General features: G+C 47.3%; 1 protein-coding gene across 1 annotated transcript; it reads right to left on the reverse strand.

The window, feature by feature from the left end:
• Nucleotides 1–441: 441 nt before the first annotated feature.
• Nucleotides 442–24,511, reverse strand: DCPH1 (damage control phosphatase 1). The gene is made up of 6 exons (XM_088478907.1): nucleotides 24,438–24,511; nucleotides 22,547–22,619; nucleotides 19,845–19,950; nucleotides 16,503–16,744; nucleotides 15,401–15,566; nucleotides 442–6,478 (listed from the first exon to the last, which is right to left on the reverse strand). The coding sequence occupies exons 2-6, from the start codon at nucleotides 22,582–22,584 to the stop codon at nucleotides 5,708–5,710; spliced, it is 1,323 nt and encodes a 440-aa protein (XP_088335033.1). The 5' UTR covers nucleotides 22,585–22,619; nucleotides 24,438–24,511; the 3' UTR covers nucleotides 442–5,707.
• Nucleotides 24,512–24,683: the final 172 nt, after the last annotated feature.

The following is a 24,683-nucleotide window of genomic DNA, read 5'->3' on the forward strand; positions in this document are numbered from 1 at the left end:
GCGTTTTATGGGTGTGCATAATTAAAACAGGAGCGTCATTGACCACATCACTGGGTTATTTTATAGCCAGAACTGCTCGCAAAGTTGTGGTAGCAAAAACCGACCACAAGAATAGCGAGCAGTTCATACCGTTCGATGTACTCGATTAATCTAATAAATAGCGGACATGACATAGGATGCGAGCGGCCAGGGGGCGTATTTTCCAAAAAAACGACCGCAAGTTTTGTACGCTCGTTCAGACCTAGAGGCGTGAACAGACCGCACACAGCGAACGGTTCATTTGAATAGCCACCCCTATTTTCTGGACGAGCGAGCGCTAATTGCGTCTGGCTCTGAATCAGGCCCTCACTCCTGTAATTATTTTGGGAGGGGGACAGTGATCTGGCTCCTACACCTTCATCCTGGCTCCTAGATTTTAGAAAAATTTGTCAAGCCCTGGCTTATAATAAGACATGCGTAGTTATGAAAAATTCTTTAATACAAACCAATGCTGTCAAATCCATGAAACACCCACAAAATTACACTGTTGTCCCGTTAAAAGCATGCTGGAAGCAATATTCCTATCACATGGATTTGATTCCCACATTATTTAAAGCTTAATTTCCAAGTAAAGATATGCAAACAATGTATTGATGTAAGTAGTTACACAATAAAACCAAACACAAGGGGACAAAGCGTACATATTACTTACAAACAATGGAGGCAGCCATTTTGTCAGTGACATTGGTTGAGGCACTAATGAATTGATTTCTCTTGGACCTTTGATCATTGAGAAAATGTGAACCACAAAGAGTGAATACTGTCAACTGCGCTTTAAAATAAATTAACCGGATGGATTAGGAATAAGAAAAAAAAAAAAAAGAAAAAAAAAGAGAAGTAGGACTACAGTGATGTTTTATCCAGGTAACAGAAAGAGACTGCAAGAGTTAGGTCTTTGATATTTTCTTACATGCCTAATTTTGAATATTTATAAAAACAGCGCACACACGGAGTTCAGAAACACCCCAGCCACATACCTGCACTGTGTTTATGCATGTTGCAGTACATGTTATACTTTTTTGAGGATTACATGCAAGCATCACGGCAGTAAACTTATATACTACAAATCAGCGATTCTGGAAAGGCTTTTTCATAAATATGGCAACATTCAGTGAGCAACTGACAAATGAGCCATCAGAACAGTTTTTACAACCAATGAAACAGCATTTAAGCTGGGTACACACTGGAGTGATGGGCATTTGTTCCGACATTGGTACGAATTCCCTTGAACGAGGATTGCCCATACACACAGGAACGAGATAATGAATGACGGAACTATCACTGTTCTGTCATTCATTAATTTATTACAGGTCGCTAGCGATATTGCTAGGCTTGATGTGCATAAAACGACTGTCGCTAGCAACCGACATGGCGAGTCAGCCCGACATCGCTCCAGCGTGTACACAGCTTTAGTGTGGCACTAAAGCCAGAGTCTTCTCTTCAATGCAACAGTTCTGAGTGTGCTTCCATCTCATTATCTTTTAATTGGCTTTGAGATCTTATCCGGCAATGTAAAGTCTGCACCATCATCTTGAAACTTAAATCACAGGGTGGGTTATAAATATATTATTCTATGCCTGAACCCTTCCGCCGGTGACAGCACCGACAGTGTATGCTGCACTGCACTCAGGGCCTGATTCAGACCCGGTCGCAAGGGCTGAGCGCTCGCAACCAGATCGATGTTTGCCCACTGGGCATGCGCACGACGGAGCTGGCTCTGTCATGCGCAAATGCGCGAGACCCGGCTAGCGACGGATGCTCCGTCGCTCCGGGTCTCGCACCAAAGGGGGCGAGCTGTCGATGGTGATTGACAGCTCGTCCCGTTTGGTAGGCGGGCAGGGGGGGTGGCTGGCCAAACGGAGGCGTTCCCGGAGGAACACCTGCCGTTTGGGGGCGGCCCCACTGACCTCACCAATGATGTCAGTGGGAGAGCTTCCGGCTCTATAAGAGCCAGAAGCTCTCTGGGGCTTGCGGCCACGAGACCCTACCACAAGGGTCTCGTCGCAAGCCGGATGGTCTTGACCATCATCCTGGCTGCTCGCTATACCTGTGGGTGGTCACCCACAGCTATGCGAGTGGCCAGGAGGCCGCACAAAAAAAAAAAATCAGGGCCTCAGTCAGGCATCAGGGATGGACAGGACATTACAGTGTTGGTCTTCTTAAATTCTTATAGGTAAACTTGTGTGAAGGGGATACTGAGAGAGGCCAACGAGGATTTATGCATGTGATGCAAGCACAGAAACAACCAACTGCAAGTCACAGGAATATGGTGTACACTCTGGGGTACCTCCCTGTAAGCAGGACATAGGGGAACTTGAGAGGGTTTGGTTCAGGCAATTTCATAGGGCAACAAAGATTTAATTAACTTATTATACCTAGGACCGTGCATCAGGAAAATTATTATTCATCTTCCGTAGAGGCTAAATTGTCACAATTTGCTTTCCTCTAGATAAAACAGGAAAATAGAATTTGTTGAAGATTTGAACTTGATAAATCCTTTTTTTGTTTACATTTCTTGCTATGAAACCTAGCATTGTGTCTGTCAGAACCCAGCTTTGGCCTGCACCAAACCATGATTTGGGCATCTTATATGGGGAACAATCATTGGATGCAATTTTTGGGTACACAGGGGCAGAAAGCGAAAACAGTAGTGAGACAACTTTCTCTTAAGATGACCTGGCCTTTGCTACCCAATGTGTAGCAAATAGGATCCCACCTTATCTGAAGCTGGACTGCCTGGTATCCTACTCACCAAGATAATCGGGGGGGTGGCGGGGCGGACTAGCAATGCCCGGAGCTCCAGGGAGCTGTAAAGGCAGCGGTGTGACAGTCTGAAGCGTTCTAAGGATGCTCCAGGCGGCACTGCTGCATAGATTCTGGCTGCATGGTGCCATTCTAGGCACCCGGATAACCAGATGTGAGGCTAGCAGAAAAAAGCTCCTAGGGCCAGACCAAATGATTCCGGGGGTAATATATGGCCCCCAGTCCTGAGGTTCCCCATCCCTGGTGTACAGGGACAGTATACTGTAGATATGCAAAACTCCCACCTGATCACACCCATGTTAAATACAGAAATGTTTATTTTAACATACTGTACTAACGTGTTTTGACTTCATATAGTAACAGCTAGGCTGAAAAGCACTGCAGTCAGCAGCCATGGGTGGTACATGAAAAGCACTGCAGCCAGCAGCCATGGGTGGTACATGAAAAGCACTGCAGCCAGCAGCCATGGGTGGTACATGAAAAGCACTGCAGCCAGCAGCCATGGGTGGTACATGAAAAGCACTGCAGTCAGCAGCCATGGGTGGTATATGAATAGCACTGCAGCCAGCAGCCATGGGTAGTACATGAATAGCACTGCAGTCAGCAGCCATGGGTGGTACATGAATAGCACTGCAGCCAGCAGCCATGGGTAGTACATGAATAGCACTGCAGCCAGCAGCCATGGGTGGTACATGAATAGCACTGCAGCCAGCAGCCATGGGTGGTACATGAATAGCACTGCAGTCAGCAGCCATGGGTGGTACATGAATAGCACTGCAGCCAGCAGCCATGGGTGGTACATGAATAGCACTGCAGCCAGCAGCCATGGGTGGTACATGAATAGCACTGCAGTCAGCAGCCATGGGTGGTACATGAATAGCACTGCAGTCAGCAGCCATGGGTGGTACATGAATAGCACTGCAGTCAGCAGCCATGGGTGGTACATGAAAAGCACTGCAGTAAGCAGCCATGGGTGGTACATGAATAGCACTGCAGCCAGCAGCCATGGGTGGTACATGAATAGCACTGCAGTCAGCAGCCATGGGTGGTACATGAATAGCACTGCAGTCAGCAGCCATGGGTGGTACATGAAAATCACTGCAGTAAGCAGCCATGGTTGGTACATGAAAAGGACTGCAGTCAGCAGCCATGGGTGGTACATGAATAGCACTGCAGTCAGCAGCCATGGGTGGTACATGAAAATCACTGCAGTAAGCAGCCATGGGTGGTACATGAAAAGCACTGCAGTCAGCAGCCATGGGTGGTACATGAATAGCACTGCAGTCAGCAGCCATGGGTGGTACATGAAAAGCACTGCAGTCAGCAGCCATGGGTGGTACATGAAAAGCACTGCAGTCAGCAGCCATGGGTGGTACATGAAAAGCACTGCAGTCAGCAGCCATGGGTGGCGTAATAGACAGTTTTGGAAACATCCCCTATTGTTTTGTGGTTGAAGCGCACAATCCCTCCCTATGATATCACCTGCTGATGCCACTATGATTGGATGAGGAGTATGCAAAGCATCATAATAATTGTGGTATAATAATAAAACATGTGGGTAGATATCCCCACTCAATTATATTGAACAACATGGATGCTACCCATAAGTTATAAAGGGAGAACCTTCTTTTTCACAGACAGTGGTAATGAGTCAGACTATATAATTCAACGAACTGTGGGCCTGGTTCAGTTTAGTACGGAATTACAAAGCTGCACGCAAGCTATAGATATATGATGTATGCACGCTAGCAGCTTTGCAATTCCATCCTTGCAATTATGGTGATGCAGCAGGTGGTATCACGCCTGCTCCATGCATTACTTATCCGAGCTGCGTTGTACAATACAGTATAGAATAACCTGCGGGAACATCGGCCGGCTAGGTGACACATGGGGTCACGCAAGCCGGCCACCGCAGATGAGAGAAGGATCTCTCTGTCAGCTGACGGAAATCCTCGCCTCATCTGTCCCCCCTGAAACGTCGGCGACACGCCTGTTTCAGGAAACAGAGGCCGTCACCGATGCCGCCCCCTCCCCTTCCACAAACGTCAGCAGCCTGTCAGTCACCTATAGTCTGCTGCCAGACTGCGTCCGAAAGCGCAGAACCCGTACCGCACATGCGCAGTACGGGGCAGGCGCCTGCCAGATTCCTGTCCATCGGTGTTCAGCGGTGCACGCGGAATCAGGTCCTGAGACCATCAGTACAGGTGTCCTAGCGTAAAGTCATTTTAAACATACAGAAGCGTATGAAGTCCTTAAATTTAATAACCCAAAGTAAACTCTGTATTTTATTTTTGCCATTAGCAAACATTTTGCATCAACAAACTAAAATTAATATTCTGTGCTGCAGAATGCAAACTTTATGCAAACTGGTTCTACTCTGAAAAAAAAAAAAAAAAAAGTGCTGTAACTCACAGTAACCAATCACAAGCCTTCTTTCATTGTGTAAAAGTTATTAGAAATATGACAGCTATAATCCGAATGCTTGGTATGAAGTTTTTTTTTTCCTATTTCTATAGTCACCTGTTTCCCAAAATGTCTCCCATTGTCTTTGGCTGTGAGGCTGTCAGAGTGGTTTCAGAGAAAACATTATATTCACCAGCTGTCAAAATAAAAACGTAACGTTGCTCTGAATATGTCTCACCATGAATGTTATTCCTTTATGAGAACAACACACACCAGTGCACTGCATACAATCATACCCTGGCTTGGTTGCTAAATTACAAATCCCAGAATGCCATGGTAGCAGAACCAGGGGTTAGCAGACTGTTGGGAACTACAGATCAACAACAGTTGCCAAATTTCTGGGGTTTTCTGGAATCAGAAATAAGCCGTATTAAGCAAAGCATACAGCACTCAAGGCATTAGGCTGAAAAATAATCTTTGCATTAAGTCTCTAATCACTGCCTTACACCATAGGACTAAACTGGATCACTCCATATTTGCCAGATACCATCCAGTCCGGCTCAGACGCCGTGAGCTGTTCTCCGATATTCGGTTGTAAACCGACCTGCACGTCAGCTTTCAGGGTTCTGATGCTGCACAGCGGCGCGGGATGAAATGTTTTCAATGCTTGGGAAAAGGGTACAGTGAAGGCCCACTTCCGGTCTCCAGTAAGTTTCCTGTAGTTCAGGTCCCCTTTAAACAGAACCAAGTCTGATTTCTGCAACTCTGTATATAAATCTGGAGCAGTGTCAGCCATGCTGCAGTACTCATGCGGCAGAGTCCAAAACAGATGCTCATGATAGACCCAGCGGCCTTTCTGCAGGTTCTCTTTCCACGTCTGTCCGCACTTTGACATCCACTTGTGATTGGCTGCTAGGCACTGCTGAATTGTCCAATTGAAGTCGTGCTTTGTGGTGTCGGAGACAAACCAAGGTATGCACTTGGCATGAAAATGAACTTCAGTGGCCAATTTCAGAGACAACATGGCGTCCGCCAAGACAAAATCGGTAACCAACTCAAATCCGGCATTATCTAGAACAATGTCAACTCTAATCCTCGAGTCCTTCTCTGTGCTCCCATCTCTACTTTTTGAGAGGATATTCCAGAGAGATTCCATATTATCCACCAATATAAATGGTTTGAAGGACTCCAGTGAGGAGAGGATGCTGGATTTCTGGGAGTTGTCCACACCCCCAGAAATGGATAGGTCACATTTGTTTCCCCATAACGAAACCTTTAAATGAAGAATCGCAGGGTTACAAAATTATTGCAACAATACTAGTGTTCATTCTAACACCCTACACCTGTCACAACCCGGGCAGTTCCTCTTTCCTGTCTGGGGTGTCACTCTCTGCTCTGGTGCTACTAGCACACTCAGCTGATGCAACAAACTATTGCGATACAGACCAGAGTGTGCTAGAAGCACCAGAGCAGTGTGTGACACCCCAGGCAGGAATGAGGCACTGCATGCGTTGTGACAGGTGCAGGGTGCTAGAATGAACACTAAATACAATATCATCAGTTTTATTACAGCATCTTAAAGGGCACCCATCAATTAACACAGGAACTTATGATATGACAAAACAGCCAAGGTGATATCCCGCGCATGCCTAGACGGCAGCCAAAGTGTGCAATTCCGAAAAGCAGAAATGTGCAAAGGATGATGGGGGAATTGAGCCTATATATTACATTATAGTGAAATGTTTCCTTTTTCATTTTATGAAGAGAAGATTGACTACAGAAGATCAAAGGAGGATCTGTTTTTGGGAGAATATTTGAGAAGGACTGTGGACTTATTTGGCATAATTTCATTATGTCTTTTAATGTTGTGAGATTACCACCATTTGTTTGTTGGAGTTGAGCGGAGGGTTCCTCGCAAAGTGTGGGAAAGCATATTGCAATGCCCCGTTTTGAAGACCATTGCAAAAAGACGGATGTATAGGAGCGTCAAGGGCACAGTTTATGGGGTGTTCTTTGTTTCGTAGATGGTCACACAGCATTTCAGACATGAATTTTGCACAAGCTGAGAGCTTGTACTATACTTATAAATGCATATATTGCAGTTTCCAATAAAACTTCAGCAGTTATTCAACTCTATGGGGTATATTTACTAAAGTGCAGTTTTTTAGAAGTGGTGTTGTTGCCCATAGCAACCAATCAGATTCTAGCTATTTTCTAAAACGGGTGGGCAATAAGTGGCCCTCCAGCTGTTGTTCAACTACAAATCCCAGCATCCCTTGCAACAGTTTAAGCAGGGCCACATATCAAAACTGTGGCAGGTCATGCTGGGATGTGTAGTTCTACAACATCTGGGGGACTTCTTATTGCCATCCCCTATTCTAGAAGGTGCTAGATAAATAAGTAGAATCTGATTGGTCGCTATGGACAACTCCTCCACTTCTAAAAACTTTAGTAAATATATCCCTATGTATGAGAATTAGAGGGGTATTCAATATGGGAGCGAAAAGTCCGTGCTGGACTTTTCGCTCCACATCGGAGATTTTTCAGGGATAAAGTATCGGGCGCGCGGCCGCTTTATCCCCGTATTCAATATAAAATCTACGAAAACGGGACCTGGCGAAGTAGAATTTGCGATAAACTACGAAATTTTCCTTGAAAAAATTGTAGGACCCCCGTAAGTTGTAAAAACATGGGGGATCACTATGGGTACCCCCGTTTTAGCCTGCAAATGAAAGTCGGAGATTTAAATAGCCGCAGCAGGTGTTTTTTTTCCCGACATTGAAGAAGTGTTGCAGAAGAGCACTTAGGTTTTTTTAAGTGGTCCCATCAAATTTGGGGTACATGAAAATGGGTACTAGCATATTTTTATGTCCCTAAAAATATGAGATATGGTAAGAACTTACCCTTGTTATCTCTATTTCTACGAAGTCCATAGGGTTCCACAGGATACCTTGGGGTATAGGTGTGACGTCAGTCGCAGGGCACCAAAGAGTTAAGCTTTCAGCCTCCCAGGATGCACTAGGTCCCCCTCCTATACCCCGCCCCCGGGCCAAGGCACCTCAGTTAGTTACCAAGCCATAGGCCGGAGGAGGAGAAGGAAGAGAGAGAACAAAGATCTGGACACATACAAGAATCACATTCTCACCAGAGGGAGACGGAAAACCGGTGACCAGAGCAAAGCCCATCTGCAGCACAGGTGCGACAGGGCGGGAGTCCTGTGGAACCCTATGGACTTCGTAGAAATAGAGATAACAAGGGTAAGTTCTTACCATATCTCATATTTTCTACTTCAGGGTCCATAGGGTATCCACAGGATACCTTGGGGATGTCCCAAAGCAGTATCCTTTAAGGGTGGGGACGCTCCTGTGCAGAAAGGAGAATCCGCCCTCCGAAGGAAGCATCCTGAGAGGCGAAGGTGTCAAACCTGTAATACCTCACGAAGGTATGGACAGAAGACCACGTAGCAGCCTTGCAGATCTGAACTGCCGAGGCACCACGTCGAGCTGCCCACGAAGGACCCACAGACCTAGTGGAATGAGCCTTCAGAGAAGGAGGGACCGGTAGGCCTTCATGAAGATAAGCTTCAGAAATAGCCATACGGATCCAGGCTGCCAAAGTTTGCTTTGAAGCAGGCCAACCCTTTTTACGGAAGCCAAAGAGGACAAACAAAGCGTCCGACTTCCTAAACGAAGAAGTGCGGTCAACATAAGTCCTTAAGGCCCGCACAACATCCAAAGAGGCCTCACCCACGGAAAGACCCGGTGAGTTAAAGGCTGGAACAACTATTTCCTCGTTAATATGAAACTGGGAAACAACTTTGGGAAGAAACTCGGGCCGAGTGCGGAGCACTGCCCTGTTCCCATAAAAAACCAAGAAAGGGGGTCTACAAGAAAGAGCCCCTAACTCAGAAACACGTCTGGCCGAAGCAATGGCCAGAAGGAAAACAGTCTTAGCTGTTAGCCATTTAAGATCCACTGAGCCCAGTGGTTCAAACGGCGGTCCTTGGAGAGCCCTCAGGACCACAGCCAAATCCCAAGGCGCCACAGGTGGAACAAAGGGCGGCTGAATGCGGAGAACACCCTGCATAAAGGTGCGCACATCCGGGATTGTAGCAATCCTACGGTGAAACCAGACAGATAGGGCCGAAACCTGTACCTTCAAAGAAGCAAGGCGAAGCCCATGATCTAGTCCCGCTTGCAGGAAGGCGAGAATCCGAGACAGACGAAACTCCCGCGGTGCATAACCTCTCGGTCGACACCACTGGAAGAACGCGATGGTATATCCTCGCGGAAGACGGTTTCCGAGCTCGTAACATGGTACGCACCACAGAGCTGGAAAACCCCCGGGACCTCAGCATGGCCGTCTCAACAGCCACGCCGTCAAAGACAGCCGAGTCAGGTCCGGGTGAAGGCAAGGACCCTGAGACAGAAGGTCCGGTCGTAGCGGCAACCGCAGAGGAATGTCCACGGACAGACCCTGAAGGTCTGAGAACCAGTGCCGTCTGGGCCACGCGGGAGCTATCAACAGGAGCGTCCCTCCTTCCTGTTTGAATTTCCGGATTACCCGTGGAAGAAGGGAGACCGGAGGGAACAGGTATGCGAACCGGAACGTCCACCGGACGGACAGAGCATCCACCAGAGACGCCCCTTCGTCTCTTGTGCGAGACCCGTACACCGACAACTTGTTGTTGTGCCGGGACGCCATGAGGTCGATTTCTGGAAGACCCCACCTGTCCACCAGTAGTTGAAAAACGTCCGGGTGCAGGGACCATTCCCCCGGATGAACGTCCTGGCGACTTAGAAAGTCCGCCTCCCAATTTAGCACTCCCGGGATGAAGACCGCTGATATGGCCGGAAGATTGCGCTCCGCCCAAACCAGGATCCGAGAGACCACTACGAGAGCCGCCCGACTGCGAGTTCCTCCTTGCCTGTTTATGTAGGCCACGGTGGTAGCATTGTCCGACTGGACCTGCACCGGGCGACCCTGGAGAAACCGCTGTGCCTGCTGGAGAGCATTGAAGACCGCACGGAGTTCCAAGATATTTATTGGAAGCTCCGCTTCTTTCGGCGTCCACCTGCCCTGGAACAAGTGTGGACCCGAAACTGCTCCCCAGCCCCGAAGACTGGCGTCCGTTGTCAACAGGACCCAATTTGGAACCCAGAACGGACGTCCCTTGTTGAGGTGGGTCGTCTGTAACCACCACGTAAGGGACAGGCGAACCTCCTGGGTGAGCACAATCGTCTGGAACTTCAGAGACTGAGTCAGCCCGTTCCACTTGGACAGGATCAGGTGCTGCAGAGGTCTGGAGTGAAACTGGGCGTATTCCACCATGTCGAACACCGACACCATGGAGCCCAGTAACCTCATCGCCGAGTGTAAGGACACCCGGCGGCTGTGCAGACAACTGCGCACCCTTGACTGTAAAGCAGAGATCTTGTCCTCCGTCACGAAGATCCTTTGCTGTCCCGAGTCCAATAAGGCTCCAAGATGCAGAATCCTCCGAGACGGGATTAGAGTGGACCTCTGCCAGTTGATTAGCCAGCCGTGCCGTTGCAGCAGTGCAATGGTCAGGTCCAAGTGGCGTAACAGGAGCTCTGGAGATCCTGCCACCAATAACAGGTCGTCCAAATACGGCAACATGCGGACTCCCTGCAGCCGCAGAGAAGCCGCCATGACCGCCATCACCTTGGTGAAAACACGTGGTGCTGTTGCCAGGCCAAAAGGTAACGCCCGAAACTGGAAGTGGTCGCTGCTGATTGCAAACCTGAGGAACTGTTGATGGCGCCAAAGAATAGGGACATGCAGGTAAGCGTCCTGTATGTCCAATGACACCAAGTAGTCCCCAGGTTCCAGCGCCAGAATGATGGACCGTAGGGTCTCCATCCGAAACTTCGGGACCCGCAAAGACTTGTTGAGTGCTTTGAGGTTGAGAATCGGACGATATGACCCATTGGGTTTCTGTACCAAAAATAGATTTGAATAGAAACCCTGGCCCCTCTGGGAGAATGGAACCGCCACTATAACTCCAGCCTGGAGCATAGTGTGCAATACCTTCCGCAGCTCCGTAGCCTTGTTCCGGTCTGATGGGAGACCCGTGGTGAAGAAGCGAGCCGGGGGTCTGTGCCGGAAGGAGAGGGCGTATCCGTGGGAAACCACCTCCAGAACCCAAGTGTCTGTCGTAGTGGTCGACCAACACTGGGCGAACTGTAGCAGGCGGCCTCCCACCCTGGGATCCCCCAAAGGGAGGCCCGGACCGTCAGGCCGCAGGCTTGTCATCTGGCTTGGGGGCCGGACGTCTGGTACTCCATGCCTGCTTCCGGGGCTTGACCGATTTCTTAGGGCCAGCCTGTCGAGGAAACGACTGTGGTTTGGGCCTGCCCTGGGCCCTAGATGACCGAAAGGACGATGGTCCCGAACCAGAAGGAGCAGCGGCCGACGGGAGACAGGCAGATTTGGCTGCCGCCAGCGTGGCCACAATCTTATCCAGATCCGGACCGAAGAGAACTTCTCCGGTAAACGGCAACGCTTCCAGACCTTTCTTGGAATCTGCGTCCGCCTTCCAGGATCGCAGCCACAAGGTGCGACGAGCAGCTACCGCTGCTGAAGAAATTCTAGACACCAGAGTACTAATGTCTAGAGCCGCCTCGTTGATGTAGGTGGCCGAATCACGGAGATTGCCAATCAACTCCGCCTGATCGGCCGGACAGTCGGATTCAAAAGAAGCCTCTAATGAATCCGCCCAGCGCTCCATCGCTCTGGCAACCCAGCAAATGGCCATAGCCGGCCGTGCTGCCCCCCCTGCAAGGGAATAAGCGGACTTCAGGCAGATTTCTACCTTGCGGTCCGTAGCATCCTTAAGGGAGGACATGGATGGCATCGGCAATGTGGCACTACGGACAAGACGGGTCACGTGAGAATCCACCTGTGGAGGGGATTCCCACTTCGCAAAATAATTATCCGCGAACGGATAAGCCACCGCCAGGCGTCTCTGCGGCTGGTATCTTTTGCCAGGTTGTTTCCACGCCTCCTCTAAATGGTCCACCAACTGACCCGAAAGAGGAAAGACTGTGGCATCGCCCTTCACATCTTTGAAAAAGGCATACTTAGATTTAGCCGCTGGGGGAACTTCGTCCTCAATCACCAAGGCTGTGCGGACCGCCCGAATAAGTCCAGGAATATATACTTTGGACTTAGCATCAGCGTCCTTAGTATGGAGAGGTTCCTGATCGTAAGGATCTAGAATCTCCCCATCATCAGACGTCCCTTCGTCATCCTCATAAGGAGCGGACAGAGACGCCACCGGCCTTTTATGAGACCGCATCACAGACTCCCCTTGCAACACATCCGACAAGTGCTGTACAGAACTCGTCAGGGAGTTAACCCACGCTGGCTCCTGAGAACCCGGGAGCGGGGAAATAGGGAGACTGTGGGGTACCACCAATTGTCGTGGGAACCCCTGCATGGGTGACGACACCACAGACTGCTGGGACAAACCCATCGGAGTAAACGCGGGCTGCGGAGCTAACTGGCCCACTAAAGCTGTTAACGCCTGAGCGAAACAAGCCCAGGGCGGCTCCTGTACCGGTGCTGTAACCGTAATAGGCCGCGCCATGGACAAACACTGCCGGCAAAGGCCCTCCGCGCTACCCTCCCCCTCCGCTAACGGTACTTTGCACGTGGTACACTGTAGCCGGAGGGGAAAATCACTTTCAGACATGATGGCACCACGTATGTGACCTCTCTCACCAATTAAGTATTAAATAGGCGAGAGACCACCCTGCAGCACCGCACCGCAAGGGCTTTAGCAGAAAGAACAGGGACAGTAATAAAGCTGACAGTTTAGAGAAGAAAAGATTACAGGCAGCAGCGCTAGCACAGTCACATACAATGCAGAAAAATAACAATTCCTGCACTAACAGCGCTGATCACTCAACTACACAGACACAGGGCCTGGTAGGACACAGCGCTGCATACACAGACCTGACCACAGCGGAGGAGAGGTATGCGGGGGGACCCAGACCACGATGCTTCCGTCCAGCGCTTCCAGCAGCGTTCACCATGCGTTCTGGAGAAGATGGCCGCCGAGGAGCAGAGAGGAGGCTGGCCTGGGGGAGGAGCGCTGCCACAGGACCAGTCGGCAGCATGCAGAGAGGGCTGTGTGCAGCGGGGGAGGCGCCGGCTGTGAGACAGGGAAGGCGCGCTCCCCTGGCATGCATTTAACCCCTGGGACGCCGCAGCGCTACCGCTCTGCTGCGGTCCGCTGTCCCAGGGGGTAGTGGAAGCGCAGGTTGGTCGCCTGGCTCCACGCTGCAGCCAGTCCCCAGGGAGCCCCCTGCCTGGGGACTTAGGACCATGTGATCAGCGGGAACCCACCGCGGGACCCCGCTGCTTACCTCTGTCCCCCTTGAATCCGGCCATGGTCCGGAGCATCTGGGGTCACCGCTAGCTGTGACCCCAGACGCCCACCAGCATCCCCGGATCAGTACCGGCGTTCTGGTACCGGCGGGGTGTAGGGAAGACAGCATGGACGTCAGGACTGACTGTCCATGCTGTTCATCCAGTTGTGCAGCCACAGCTGCATGAAGAATAAGCTTCAGGGGCTCTTCTAGCCCCCACTCCAACAGGTGCACCCGACTCCGGCCGGGCACCAAACTAAACTGAGGTGCCTTGGCCCGGGGGCGGGGTATAGGAGGGGGACCTAGTGCATCCTGGGAGGCTGAAAGCTTAACTCTTTGGTGCCCTGCGACTGACGTCACACCTATACCCCAAGGTATCCTGTGGATACCCTATGGACCCTGAAGTAGAAATAAGTTTTTAAAAATTCTGCAACTATGCACCTGCCGCTAATAGCCTATTCTAGAATACACCTACCGCATACTTGCAGAATAGCCCTGAACCGATTTCCCTATTTTTAAACACTTTTTTCCCATTTTTTTTTTTCACCCTAATTTTTAAATTAAGTTTTTGGGGTGTCCCTATTTTTTTTTTTTTAAATGTTTTGACACAGTTCTTTTTAAAATGTCATTCCCAGGGGTGCAGGCTATTTTTTTTTAAGCCTGCACCCCTAAACCCCAATTCTGCACTTTTTTTCGCCACCTATTCAGTGGTGAAAAGTTATCCCCGTTTTTTTTTCAAAGACTTTTCGAACCTGCGAAAAGTCTTTGAAATTGAATATAGTGTAAAACTAAAACCTGCGATAATGACGTCATAGGTGCGATATTAACGCAAAAACTGAGTTTTCGCTCCATATTGAATTCCCCTATAATCTTTTCGATTCTGCAGAAGCTAGTCTGCGAGGGATATATTTAGTAAAGGTCGATTTTAATAAATTAAAAAAATATATATATTTTTTAAATCTATCTTTATCAATGTTGTGTTTCAGGGTCTAAATCATTCATTTACTAACACTTAAATCGATATAAAAAAATGGTCCATTAATAAATTGTGATTTAGCCCCTGAAACACATCGCCGTTGATCGATTTTTAATTGATTAAAATCAAATAAAATTTACCTTTAGTAAATATTCCCCTGTATGTTAGTTTTGTAGACTTTTCTAATCAGGACTGTATTTTTGGATCCAGAGCCATAGGGAAATAATGTCACAGTAAACTTAACTGACATGCTTTGATTTGTTGTTTAACCTTTTTTTTCCCCAAGTTTAAATCAGCAATCTTTATCCAAATCTAAGCGGCGAGATTCTCTTCAGCTGAATGTATTTGAGCAGTAAGGATTATTCCATTGCCTTTTACAACAAAACCACAGTGGAAAGCGAGGGTAATGCTGCATACACACGGTATGATGAACTGTCAGATTTTAACGATAACAATCCTATCGTTAAAATCTGACAGTTTTGGCCCCTGCAAACGACCATACGATGGTCGATGCGCAGCCACATATAGTCGTTATCGACCAACTACCGTTATCTGTGCAAGCAATCAGACCAGGTCGATATCGACCAGGTTAGGCTGCTTACTATAGTACGTTCGTAAGTCGTTATAGGGTTACTGCATGTGTTGGATGAACATCCAACACATGCAGGACGATCAGACAACGATCGACTGATCGTTATCTGATCGTTGCCATCGTACCGTATGTATGCAGCATAAGACTACACAGTGTATTAACCTTCATGCCTAACATCTGGTTAAATGTTTAGTTCTATCAGCTGCAGCTCGGATCAGCAGAGACTCTCACCTGCAGCAGTTTGTAGAACTCCTTTCGGCATTGGTCTTTGCTCACAGTGTCGCTGTTCCTTTTAAGCTCATGAAGATGTGTGCAGAGAGCCAACATCGCTGGCTGAGACTGAAAGAAGCTATCATCCTTCGCTTCTCTGAAGACATCGTACTTGCAGATAGGTGGGCTGCATTAAACCATAGTAAACACATAAGATCAATATCTCTACACTAAAGACAGTATAAAATAGCCATAATCTAAACTACTCCCCAAACATCATCTAGCTAAACAAATGACATAAGAACATGTTAACGTGAAACACTATATATGGCTTATCTCATTATGGGGCAAGGGGATTTAGTTAATATGCCGGCGGACGGGATGCCGGCACACGATATACTGACACTGGAATTCCGACACCCGGCAAAATGTCGAGGCCTCTATCCCGAAGGGGATCAGGATACCGGCGTCGGCATCCCGACTGCTGGAATCCTGAACGAAGGATCCAGGCAAGTATGAGACTTAGCCCGGGGATGGCGGGGGGGGAGGTTAGGTGTAGGGACCTCCAGGGGGAAATTAGTGTTAGGCACCCCCCCCTGTCATTATACACATTTATCTACATTCTTAGGTGCAATTTGTATCGTTAACCTACTCTATACTTTCAAATATAACACTGAGCCATTTAATCAATGTCATCTCAGAGAGTGGGCGGATACTAATGTCTTGCTATACATAGCGTTCCCGCTTCTGGAGGGCAAAAAGCGCCCTGCCCACCTTCAGGAGGGCAAAAAGCACCCTGCCCTCACAGCCTGCGGGTGCTGTTTTCACCTGTGGGTCGCAGTGTCCCGTGGGTGGGGAAATGTGCGGTGACCCGGTCACCGCCGGTGAATAGACGCCGGGCACATGCGCACGGCATCTATTCTCCCTGTCAGCAGCTCTTGGGGGCTGCCCGGCGTGTCCGTAAGTGCCGGGCACGCCCCCAAGAGTGATGAAAAGGGGACGGATCTTTTAGACATGCCCCCTTTTCAATGGCCACGCCCCCTGCTCTAGCTTCGGCGCCCTGCCTGCCGCCGGAGCTAGAGTGAAGACTACTATACAAACACAGAGCTCTCTGAGTTCTCACCTTAACACAAGACCTTCGTGAATTCTGCGATACAGGTAGCACTCCACATACAGCCAAGGAGATTTGAACCAACTGGGCTGCTGGCCATTGGCGAGTAAGGTTTCCTGGTAGTTGAGGTACTGGTTCCATATGGGAGTGTCCGGCTGGTTATCGGTTAGTGGAATTATGAGCTTATCGGTCTGCAGCTCGTTCCGTAGTTTGGAAAAGAAAGACAAGGCTTTCTTCTCTGCCTCGATGCCTTCCTACAATAAAACAATACTAGGATTACTTGCCTTCTTCATATATATATATATATATATATATATATATATATATATATATACACACACATATATACATATATACACACACATATATACATATATATATATATATATATATATATATATACTGAATATAATGATAAAGAACGGGCGACCAAGTGCTACTTGAGTAGGGTGCCAGGTTGTATGTAAAGGAGGACTAAGCCTCCACAACATATATACATATATGGTGCTCTGTAAGGCCCTGTTTATGTGAATTGGAGAACAATAGTAAAAAGACTATAAAGATTCCAGTGGAAAAAACAGTCTTAAAAAAAAATAAAAAAATAAATGTCATCTTCAATTCCTCTTTGTTTGGTTTTCTTCACATCTTTTCTCCTTTTTGTCCTTTATTTCATTTTTCTTTTTCATATATTTTTTTCTCCACCTCTGAATGGAATTATAGATTCATAGTAGTCATTATTTTCTTATTCTTATATATCTGCACAATATCCTTGTATGTGCATTTTTATGCACCACATGTACTATAGTACATGTTTTTATCACTATATTGTTTATACACTTCCATTATAGATATCTTATTTCTCTTTGTTTGGGTTTCTTCACATCTTCTCCACTTTCACTCACTCACTATATGACTATATAGGTCACATTGGACCAGCACACAACACTTAGGTTTATATAATTTTTCACATCACTATGTGGAGTATATATGTTCTCTCCAGAGATCTCGATATTGGAGTCTATATATCACAACATGGTATTACATTTTGTTTAACACTTTATTTGGCCATCAGAGATCTTTATCGTTTAACCCATAGTCTGCACTATATTGTATTTATCTTAATATGCACTTTCACATGCAACAGTGTTTGAACTATTTATATTTATCTATTGCTTGTACTTGTCATGCCTCCTCCCCACCATTGGCGCGCTAGACCTGAGTACACTGTATGCAACCCTCTGCCTACGGTACAGCGTGTGACGTCACCGCGTGATGACGTCGGCGCGCTGGTGCCACGTGACAGCGGGGACGCATGCAGATGATGTCAGACTTGGAGCACCCGGTGGATTGCAGACGGAGGAAGCACCTATCACATTTGACATCACTGTATATAGGTATGTATGTTTTGTGTTTTATGTATGTTCTTGATAAAAGTCTATTCTGACTGAAACGTCGAACAGGATTGACACAGGTGTCAGTGTATTCTTTTCTTTGCAAGACCCGTGAGTGCCGCTATATATATATATATATATATATATATATATATATAACCATTCTTTCATTCCTTTTCCTGTACAAAACTGTACATTTTTTGTATTTCTAAAATATAAGCTGCCCAATATTAAATGGCATCTGACAAAAACGTACAAATATGGGAGTAAAGTGTCCCATACTAATAAGGAACTGTAGGTTTAGCTAGCTGGCTGCTACTAATATTTACTTTAATTATGTAATAAAAGCTTCCTGTTATATGCTAAGAACTCGTTTATGTGAAATCTTCCCTTGCAAGGTCTGAAACTGCACCAGTCACTGGCAGACAGCTATTCTGTGCACTGATCCAACATTTCTGAGGATGCAGCCTATCAGATCACTAGGAATAGTGACGTCACTGTGGCACAACATCCCCTTGCCTCACTGATGTCACTAGTGACTTGGTTTTACACTTTCCCTCACCTCTCGATTCTATCACTTTTTTATTTAGATTGTAAGCTCTTTTGAGCAAGGTTTTTATTGCATCATTTATTTTTTTAAAGGTTACCGTTCAGTATGGTTATACCCTTTTTGTAACATTTGGAAAAGATTTGAGGGGATGACCAGGTAGCCGCTCTACAAAAATCTAGTCTGTCGACACCCAGTGATTGCTTATTGCAGTCAGCTAAGGCGGCACTGGTACGGTCTCCAGAAAATAGGTCTGCTGGGTAATCAGCCTGATCAGCAGGAGACTGACTTATAGGAGGTACCGCATCACCTTTTATGTCCCACACAAAGAACAAAGACAGCATCTGAAAGAGGAACTCCATAGTTCTGGACAGAAGGATCCAGATGGCTCACACCACATGCAAGGAGTAAAGCACGGTCTCCTTGGAATTAGTAGTGTGGCTGTACAATGAGGATACCACTGCAGCTGTGTCTACATACACCTATCCTCAAATAGCCCCATTTAGCACGCCACAGACTTTGGTACTTTGCTGCGCCAAAACACTAACCCTAGGTACCTAGTACACTATAAGCAAAATAAGGGCCCGATGCATTATGGCTCACAACTGCGTTTGCAATAGCGATTGCGCACGCAGTCTCACTGCGATAGTATGCGAATCCACTGAGATCGCTATGCCGTCGCAGCACAATATAAGGACGCCTACTTTACCTTACACACATCCATAATACTTAGCAAGACTGCGAAACCATCGGTAACATCGAGTACCATCACAGCCTCACGCACACTTGCACTGAGTGAGCCGCGCCATGCATGGTTATTCTTCATCTGCAGCTTTATACCAAGTCCTTTGTGACAAAAAACAAATCCGAAGTACCTAATACACAATATGCAAACTAAGACGAAAAATTGAGGAAGAAGTACACAGCACGGGAATCGCGCCAGGCGTCTCATGTCACAAACGGGATGAGGACACATCTGTAGTTCCTTGTTGACATGAAATCCCAAAACAACCTTAGGTTGGAACAAATAAAGATTGCCTTGGTGTCAGGTAAGGAGACTTAAGGGAAAGAGCAGCCAGGAGAAAAATAACTTTCTGGGGAAGAAAACACAAGAAAACAAAACGAAGTGGCCCGAGAGGAGCACACCCCCAGGGCTTTCTGAACCAGGCTCTGATCCTACACAGATAAAAGAGAAGAAGAGGACGGCTAACGTTGCCCGCTCTTTGTAAAGCGATGTAAGCAGGAATTCGCAGCACTGAAAAGATCTGCAAACCCAGTAACGCACTGCACAGGGTGTGGCAATATTAGGTCAAATGACTTTAGCTCCTGAAACTTATGCATACCTTAGTGAATAACATTACATTTCTCATATGCAGTGTTCCCCTAATGACAATACTTTATGGAAGAATCACCCACCTCTCCATATTCTTCCAGGAACTTATTCTTATTTCGATGCACAGTGTCAATCACTTTGGTTAAAATTTGAGACAGTCGATCTTTAACTGTATAGTAAGCAAATGACCTGTAAGGAAAGGAAAGGTAAGGAAATCTATACCACGTACAATGTAACAGCAGAGGAGAAATAAAATGCTGGTTTTATACATAGGATGGGAAAAAAAAAAAAGACATGTCAATCATGTGCATCTTCCAGTTATCAGAAACCTCACATTATGTAGAGCAGGGATGGGGAACCTCAGGCCCGTGGGCCGTACACGGCCTGCGAGATCATTTGGTCTGGAACTCTGAGCACTTTTTATGTTAGCCTCATCTGGCTAGCAGGGTGCCTAGAATGGCACCCTGCAGCCATCTATGCAGCAGTGCCGCCTGGATCATCCTTAGGACGCTTCAGACGGTCACACCACTACCCTTACAGCTCCCCGGAGCATCCTCAGGATGCTCTGGGCATTGCTGTAATCACCAGCGATTGTGGCCCCACCCCCGTGTGATATCACATGGAGGGGGCATGGCCTGAATTGAGCCCGCAAATAATGTTATATATATATATATATCAAAATGGCCTTTGGTAAAAAAAAAAGGTTCCCCACCCCTGTTGTAGAGGAAAGTAACACACAACTACACTATAAAACACAATGCAATTTACCTTAAGAGGAGAACAAATAATTTTGTCCTCATTTTGGCAACTGGACAATGTTCTGGATCAGCATACTGTATTGGGATATTATTGCTGGTAGCCATGTGTATTGGTATGCTAGAAAAATGTTCAAGCCTTTCTTTTTTATAGCTTACAGTGAATGCATTGTCTGTCCGAAATAAAATGAGCAAAGTCGCCCGTATGCAGCGCTATGCACATATTGCACTGTGCCCACCTCCTAGCTTTGCTACTAGTAACCATCATCACTGCTCACATGCACCAGCCCTGTACTGAGTGCAAAAGATGAGCCACCAATCAGGTGTATATACACTTACTGCCAGGTCTTCTTGCCCTGCAGTTCCGTCTACGCCCTCACTGAACTTTCACTGCCTGAGAACACCCCATTATACAAACAAACGCCGACCTGTTACCAGAAAACCTTTAAGAGAACCTGGCGTTGACTTAGGTACACAACACCTGCAGCAAGATGGATCAGACACTTAATTGCATGTACTAAATAAAAACAAAAAAAGTTAAAATATTCCCACTGCGATGGTATAAGAGTATCTTACAATGAACACTGGGCCCGATTCAGACCCGGACGCTATTTGCGGCCGCTCGCTGGCTAAAAGGGGCCAGCTATTTAAATCATGTGCTCGCACTGCAACGCGTAAAGCCGCCCACTAAGTATTAGCGAGTGGCCGCACTATGCGCTCGCACCTGTATAAAGACGCCCCTTTGCCACTCGCAACACATGTCATCTCCGGCAGTTGTAGGATTAATCGGGAACATCGAAAGCATCGGAGCAGCTTGCAGCGCTTGTGGTAGCCTTTTCCCACCACAACATTGCGAGCAGTTCAGGCTAAAATACACCCCAGTCACGTGTGTAATGACGCTACTTTGCTAATTATGCACACCCATTAAACGCCGTTCTGACGGTCGGGCACGCCTGCGTTCGCACATCCACACCCCCGTTTTCAAGCACCTTCCCTTGTTACCACCCACAAACGGCACTATCTGTCACTCAAAATAGCGGCCCGACTGCGGGCTACGGGCGAGCATTTTCCCATCGCAATGACTGGTTCGCGTACGCGCATTGCGACTCATACGCATGCTTAGATTGCTAAAAATCTCTCAATGCGAGCGAGCGCTGCATAGCGTCCGGGTCTGAATCAGGCCCACTACCCACTCTTTCAGAAAGGAAAGTAATACTGGAGAAAGGGTTAAAAATAAAACCAAATGAATAGAAAAAAAATACACTTAATAAAATACCATAGATATATCGTATATTGTGCAAAAGTGCAAGAGACTGCTTGTGTCCTCTGTGAGGTCTAAGGACCTCATTCAGATCCGGACGCTATTTGTGCTCGCTCGTTCAGGAAAAAGGGGTGGCTATTCAAATGAACCATGCGCTCTTTGCGGGCATGTTCACACCTCTAGGTCTGAACGAGCGAACAAAACATGAGGTCGTTTTTTGGAAAAATACGCCCCCTGGCCGCTGGCATCCTACGTCATGTCCACTATTCATTAGATTAATTGAGTACATCGACCAGCGTCTAAACTGCTCGCTATTCTTGTGGTTGGTTTTTCCTACCGCAATCTTGCGAGCAGTTCTGACTATAAAATAACCCAGTGACGTGGTCAATGACGCTGCTGTATTAATTATGCACACCCTTAAAACGCCCGTTTTGACCTTTAAGCACGCCTGCGTTCGGATCTCCACTCCCCGTTTTCAAGCACCTTCCCCCGTTACCACCCACATACGCCTCCTCCTGTCACTCAAAATAGCAGGCATTCGCTATTTAGCGAACAAACGATTTTCGGCCGCACTGACTGGTTCGCGCATGCGTATTACGATCCGTACGCATGCGCAGTTGTGCAAACATCGCTCGGAACGAACGAGCGGCCGCTTACGAGCGGCTCTGAATCAAGCCCTAATATCCCCGTTTCCATATTTGAAAATTTCTACACTGGCTCCCACGTAGTCTCCAAAGTTCAAAAGCTGATCATTTAAACAAATACACACCCCTCAAACTTGGCAGAGAGTGAGTCAGGAGTCTCCATTTTCTTGAGTCACTGAGTATATTTCCTGCTGGGGCCTGCAAGAAATAACATGTAATGAATATTACTGCAAGGGATAAAACGTAACTGCTGATCTGGTCTATGGCCCTCATTCAGAGCCGTACGCTCTGAGCAGAGCGCACGCTCTGAATGAGGGCCGGGCTCCATTTTCATGGAGCGTCCTCCTGGACGCTCGTATAGCTGTGGGTCACCACCCACAGGCTATACGAGCGTGCTTTGTGATGGCCGCGATGGTCGAGACCATCGCGACCATCGAAATTGCGAGCCGGAGCCTGCGGTTGAGGTTTTCAACCGCAAGCTCCGGAGTGATTTTGGCTCTATCAGAGCCAAAATCACTCCCACTGACATCACTAGTGATGTCAGTGGGCCGGCTTCTGACGGGAGGCGTTCCCATGGGAACGCCTCCGTCAGGGAGGCACGCCCCCGGCACGCCCACCAAAGGGGGCGTGCTGTTAATCAACATTGACAGCACGCCCCCTTTGATCGGACACAACGAGCGAAGGACTTTCCTTCGCTCGTCGCGTCTGCCGCATGCGCACGACGGAGCTCCCTCCGTCGTGCGCATGCTCAGTGCATAACATCGACCCACTTGCGAGCGGACAGCCGCTCGCGAGTGGGTCTGAATGAGGCCCTATATTCACTCTTCTCTGTAAACGGAGTTGAATTAAGTGGAAATAATTATTTGCACAATTCATTTCACTATTTAATATCTATAAATGCAAAACTAATGTACACAGATGTGATGCTATCCAAATAGTTAGATGTACCTCTATGCAACTTTTATTTTGTTCCTTTATAGAAGACTCCTCCCCAACTAGCACAAACTAGACCTTTAATTCACCCAATTGCAAAGACCCATCCTTTGCTTTCACAGCTAGGTTAATTCTCTCTACCTTGTATGTCCGTTCTTTGGGCCTGATTTATTAAGGACCGCTACTGCGATCGCAGCTCCGTAATCGCACGCAGGTCTGATGCGAAAATATGCCAATGAATGCTATCGCAATGTCATCGCACTGCCAGCATAGAGACGCCCACTGCCACTATCTCATATCCATTATACCTTTCAGTCCTACGTATACATCGGTATCATCGAGTAACATCGGCCCCTCACGAACAATTACGGCAGCCCTGACCTTACTTAGAAATTGCTAACCTCATTGCACGCAGTGTGCGCAGATGCCGATGTCGTTCTAAGGTGCATGCTGAAATCTGTGAGCTCCCCGCACATTTCCACTTGCTTACAGACTAGGAATCAGGCACCATGTACACTGGGTAGTGTCTAGATGCCCTTCACCGAACGGACCTTGACGTCATCAGTTACTATCCGTATGGACAGAGTGGGAATAGTAACCTGTGGCGAACGAAGCAAGCCACTGTGCCCGCAAGAGTACAAATTGCTACTATTGGTGGCCAGATATTACAGTGGAGACAAAAAAAAAACAGCGCTGTCAGGGCACTTCCACCCTTACCAACGTCAGGTCCTTAAACTGAAGGGGAAATAGGATCAACCATATATACTGAATCAGATTTTAAGCCTAGGGACCAGTCATCCCTATCTCAAAGATCATTTGTGCCTCATTTAATCACAAAAAGATGAGCTGCTGTGAATATGCCTCTGTGTAACACTTATTGCATAATACACGCAGATAAGCTAGGCGTGATCTGACTGATCTTCTATGCTAGTGCCTCCTACAATGTCCTACATTAATGCATTTAAATAACAAAATAATGCAATAAAACAAGACTTCAATAGACATAAATAATTATTAACAATAATTCCAATTAAATGTTACATAGATTATAAGTAAATACAAGTTATATTCTGTGTATCTTACTCTATCTCCAGACTCCTGTTCTACTGGCGGCAGCAACAGCGCAATGACAGACCCATTGGCAGCAGCAGCAGACACAGAACTGGCAGCTGCCAGTACTTGCAGAAGGACCATAAACCCATTCACACCAGCACATTCGCACCAGTCAAAAAAATCCACAGTGCTTAAATATTATGAAATACTGAGCTCTAGGCCACATGGACTCGGAAATAAACACGAAGTCGAGACCAGCACTTTATTTTATAATAG

Source organism: Taudactylus pleione, unplaced genomic scaffold (genome assembly GCF_031769625.1).
Source record: "Taudactylus pleione unplaced genomic scaffold, aTauple2 ptg000225l, whole genome shotgun sequence".
In the NCBI taxonomy this organism is placed as follows: Eukaryota; Metazoa; Chordata; class Amphibia; order Anura; family Myobatrachidae; genus Taudactylus; species Taudactylus pleione.